This window comes from Scylla paramamosain, chromosome 6 (assembly GCF_035594125.1).
Source record: "Scylla paramamosain isolate STU-SP2022 chromosome 6, ASM3559412v1, whole genome shotgun sequence".
NCBI lineage: Eukaryota > Metazoa > Arthropoda > Malacostraca > Decapoda > Portunidae > Scylla > Scylla paramamosain.
This window is the reverse complement of record NC_087156.1, coordinates 22,441,839-22,446,336: the sequence shown is the minus strand read 5'-3', so window position 1 is coordinate 22,446,336 and position 4,498 is coordinate 22,441,839. Positions and strand designations below refer to the sequence as shown.

Genomic DNA, 4,498 nt, shown 5'->3' with positions numbered 1-4,498 from the left:
ATTATTATTATTATTATTATCATAATTATTATTATTACTGTTATTATTATTATTATTAATCAGTTCACTAAACATTATTATCTATGCACCGTTCTTATGAAGAGAACAGAATATGTAACATACGCACAATATGTCTCCTTTAAGTAAGGAAGTAGGCTAGATAACAATTACTAGTACTCTACTGCCACATCTTTTAAAAAGAAAGCGCCCAAATATCGTATAAGCAACTTATCAAATTTTCAGGAAGCATGAGAGACTGCGGCGCTGTACATACTGTCAGAAAAAAAATGTGTAAAAAGTATCCGAGGTAGGATAATATCACTTCTGCTGCCTCTACATTAGTTTCTTAACCTCGAGTGTTGATATCGAATGAGCCTGTAGTAATGCAGGAACCGATTCCTGAAAGCTGGCACGGACTTGAGGGCAAATCACTGACTGTCAGAGTTGACTTTACTTGAGGTATCTAGCGCAGAGGAAGATAACATTGTTTTCCGCTCGAGACTATGATGTCTAGGCTTGATCATAACCTTGCTGAGAAATTTTGAACGAGGGATGCGTAAAGAAGTGAGGCAGAGAAAGTGTTTGGGTGCGTATTCATCTGTCAGGCGACAGGCAAGAACGTGTGGCGCGGTGCAAGCTACGTCACGACTACGTCACATGGTGCGGGGGGGCGGGAGGGAAAGGGCTGCCTGGCACACGTTGCAACTCGCCTGTGTGGCTGGTGGTTGGCGCGGCCATATAAGCGCGGCACCAATCGCTTACACTCACTCACGGACCAGGCCGTGCTCAGAGAGGACACAGCAGCATAACTGTTAAAGAAACAGTAACAACTTACGCAACTGGAATCTTCACCACGTGGTTTGAAAATATAAACGAGACAGACTTTCACCGTCAGTAAACTTCCTGGCTAAAGGTTACCGTTCGTTACTTGTGGAAGCTGAAATAGAGGAAGAGAGAGAGAAGGGCATTAATAACTGCAGCACGCAACTACGAGAGACAAGATAAGGCTGCTGGTGTGGCACTGCGTCACGTGACTGACCACAATGGCACCACGCACTGCTACCTCCGTCGCGCCTCAGGTGAGCTTGGGGGCAGGGGAGGCTGGAAACTGTGACACCCACTCCTCGTGAGTGTCTGGCTGTCCCAATCCTTCATCCCATTTGTATACAGCGACCATTGCTAGACCATCTGTTGTGTGAACAAGGGTTATATTCTAATGGATTGTGTTTGGCGCAACAGGCGGTCGTTGTGCATGACCTCGGGGCCCAGAAGAGCAGCGGGATCGTTACGCCCATCCACCACAAGAAACACTCGCATCACGCCAACATGACAGCGAAACAGGTGAATACACGTGTAATTTGTGCTGATATAGAGTACCTCTACAAAATGTCATCACTGCTTTATGCAGTGTTCTGAACACCGCCGCGTGTTCCATCGCCGATCACAGTCTTGCTCCACTCAGGCTCGACAAGCAATTGTGAGTGCAGCGAGAGACGGCTACCTGAGAAGCGTGCAGCAGCTGTTGCAAAAGACGGGACCAAGTGTACTTCGCGGCAGCACACTGCTGCACGTGGCAGCAGAACACAACCAGGTGTCCGTGGCGCTTTTCATGATGCAGTTCATCAGCCCCAACGCTGTCAACGCGGACGGCAACACGCCGGCTCATCTGGCGGCCAGGAGGGGCCACACCCAGGTGCTGAGTATGCTGCTGCGTGACCCCTTCCTGGATATCACCAAACGTGACCGCTCTGGCTACACTTTCAAACAATGGGTAAGCCAGCGGGTCCCGTACAAGACAAGTCAAAGTAATGCAATTAATGGTTCTTGTTACAGCGGTAATTATTTTTGTTATTAGGAATTAATCTCCTCACTGAATTACTGAGGTAATATTTCGTTTTGAAGATCTTTAATGAAACAACGAAACATTTCAGCTTTGTGTGCCGCTGTTTGACGCGGTTCTAAAGTGGGACAATGTCAAGATCAAAGATCTGCTGAGTGTGGGCGCTGACCCTGACCTGGACGCCGGGGGCGTGGTGGGCGGCGCGCTGGTGCGAGAGTTGCAGGTCACCACTGCTCGCCAGCTGGCCCGTGCCCTGGGACGGGATCAGCAGATTGCCCCCATGTTTGGAAAGATTAGCGCCGCAAAGGTGAATTATGGAACTATTTGCGTACCTGTATATACCTGACCGATTGTTTCATTAACGTCACTTGTATGATATCGTCTAGCACTTAGTGGAGAGACAATTCACGTTAGCACCTCATGTGTGAAACCCGCGACAGGCAGCACTAACAGACACCATTCTACGACAGCCGCCAACGTCGGGAGACTCCGGCAAGGCGGATCCTTCTGCCACACTGGAAGGCCGCAGCGCCACTCTCTGCCAGCTGCCGGTAGGTGCCTGTGGGTTTTTGCTTCTCGCCTGAATACTTGTCATTTATAAATTGACCTAACACATGACAAGAGTAACACCTTGAAAGCAATGTTCTCAGCAGTTCTGCAAGCACACACGTTCAGAGTTGTAACCCAATGTCGTTTCGTTGAAAAGATGGGCTCCCTGAGGCTGCAGGTGGCCCCCTCTGAGGCGGTGGCTGGGGGACATGACGTGTACCAGACCAACGACTCTTCTCCCGGCTACGTGTGTGTCCTGAACTACGGCGCCTTCCAGGATCGCCCTGACCTGCACCTTGGCGGTTCCGAAGCTGACGCCCACAACGTGGCCAGCGTGTTCAGCAAGATGGGCTACACCGGCCACACTCACTTCTCCCTCACTGCTGACCAGACCAGGCAGGAGCTCACGAGGCTGCGGGACATGCAGGAGGTGCGTCAGGCTGCGTGCCTCGTCTTCGTCATCTCCAGCCACGGCACGTCTAGGCAACAATTCCTCACCAGCGACATGCAACTCCTGCACACTCAGTGGGTGCTCGACCTCTTCAAGGACTCGCAGTGCCCTCACCTGAAGGACAAGCCCAAGGTGTTCCTGTGGGATCTGTGCCACGGCCAATACAGAGAGAACCACATCCAAAGCGACGCAGCTCCTCAACACGGCAGACTAGATGAGCCGCTGCGGGACGTGGTGTGCGTGCACTCCAGCAGCGGAGGCTTCACCAACTACACCTTCACCAGGGACGGCACGCCCTTCACCAAGGCGTTGTGCCGCACCCTGGCACACCATGCTCACCACAAGGACTTCGACGAGTTGTACAGGACATTCCTCGCTGAGTACTGCAAGCTCGCGCCTGGTGTGGTGCCTACCCTTACCAACATTGGCTTCAGCAAAAGATTCTTCTTTAACCCAAGACCTGAGGCCAACGCGTGAGCTCACTGGTTGTGCTTCCGCCATTTACATATGTGCTGATCTGATACCAAAGAGAGCGTTAAGTATGCGCGTGAGGTGCAAGACACCGTGGTCACCAGGGAAAGCTGCTGCAGAGACTGTGGAATCTTAAAATTAGCTTTGCAGAATTTTATAATGCAGGACATATATTTTGCGTCGAGGCAGTATCCCAATTTCTGGATATAAATGTTTGTTGTGTGTTGCACAAATTGTACGTCTGTGTATTTTACTATTATAGAACTTTGTACTATGAATATACATGCAGCTATTGCATCTATTGTTGCGATTTTATGAAACATGTGGTTGAATGCTCACTAAATACAAAATGTGAAAGAAAGAAAAAAAATCTTTAGCTGTTACCGCCAAGCGGGTGAAAGAAGTTGTTGTTGTGCAAGCGAGTCAATGAGGAAGGAAAGGACCTGGAGGTCAGGGCGAGGACCAAGATGAGGCCTAAGTCAGCGAACTTCTTGTACGATCGGTGTTGAGGTAGTGTTGCTCTACGGAGATGAAGGATACTTGTTATGACATGAGGCTAAGATGAGGCCGGCCTTATCGCCGTCGCTAATGGATAACGATGGACAGGGTAGGAACACAGGCAGTAACTGAAGAGTGAGGATGATAGAGACACTTTGCTGAGGACACTCGTGCAGGGAGGACGTGTGTCGGTGCAGAGACAGAAGTAGATAGACCTACCTGGAGCACCTGTCAGAAAGGGCGTGCACGTTACTTAACGATTACCCCAAGACCCAAACACGTAAGTGTAACAACTGTCTGTGTAATAGTACATTATCCTATAAGTAACGCGCAGAATCATACCTGTATTACACAAATTATTCATATAGAATATTGTCTATGATCATTAATGTATGTCTTCAGGTTTTGACCGAATTCAAGCGAATTCAAGCGGATTCAATCGGATTCAATAAATGATTCGTGTCATCGTGTGGGTCTGAATCAACCTTCGCCGCCTGCTGGCGGTAACATTAGCTATCCTAGAATTCAAGAAAACTGTTATTTTTCAAGAATAAACTTCATTCAGAATGTTTCTTCCTGTGACATCGACACCTAGGAAGAAGTCAAATGGAAGAGACAAAATGTGTACATGATGTGTGCTGCTGTCAAAGGTAAGCTGCATTCCTGTGAAGTAGGGATAACTATGCTGC

At 48.9% G+C, this 4,498-nt stretch overlaps 1 protein-coding gene across 2 annotated transcripts; it reads left to right on the top strand.

Moving 5' to 3' along the window:
- The first annotated feature begins 766 nt into the window (after positions 1–766).
- Positions 767–4,275, top strand: LOC135101416 (ankyrin-1-like). Of its 2 annotated transcripts, none has more exons than XM_064005349.1 (6): positions 767–1,079; positions 1,240–1,341; positions 1,463–1,771; positions 1,932–2,147; positions 2,311–2,391; positions 2,547–4,275. In XM_064005349.1, exons 1-6 carry the CDS (start codon positions 1,044–1,046, stop codon positions 3,315–3,317), a joined length of 1,515 nt encoding a protein of 504 aa, XP_063861419.1. In that variant the 5' UTR covers positions 767–1,043; the 3' UTR covers positions 3,318–4,275. The 2 variants fall into 2 exon arrangements, with proteins under 2 accessions (XP_063861419.1, XP_063861418.1); XM_064005348.1 differs by having other exon boundaries at positions 2,281–2,391; positions 2,547–3,675.
- Positions 4,276–4,498: the final 223 nt, after the last annotated feature.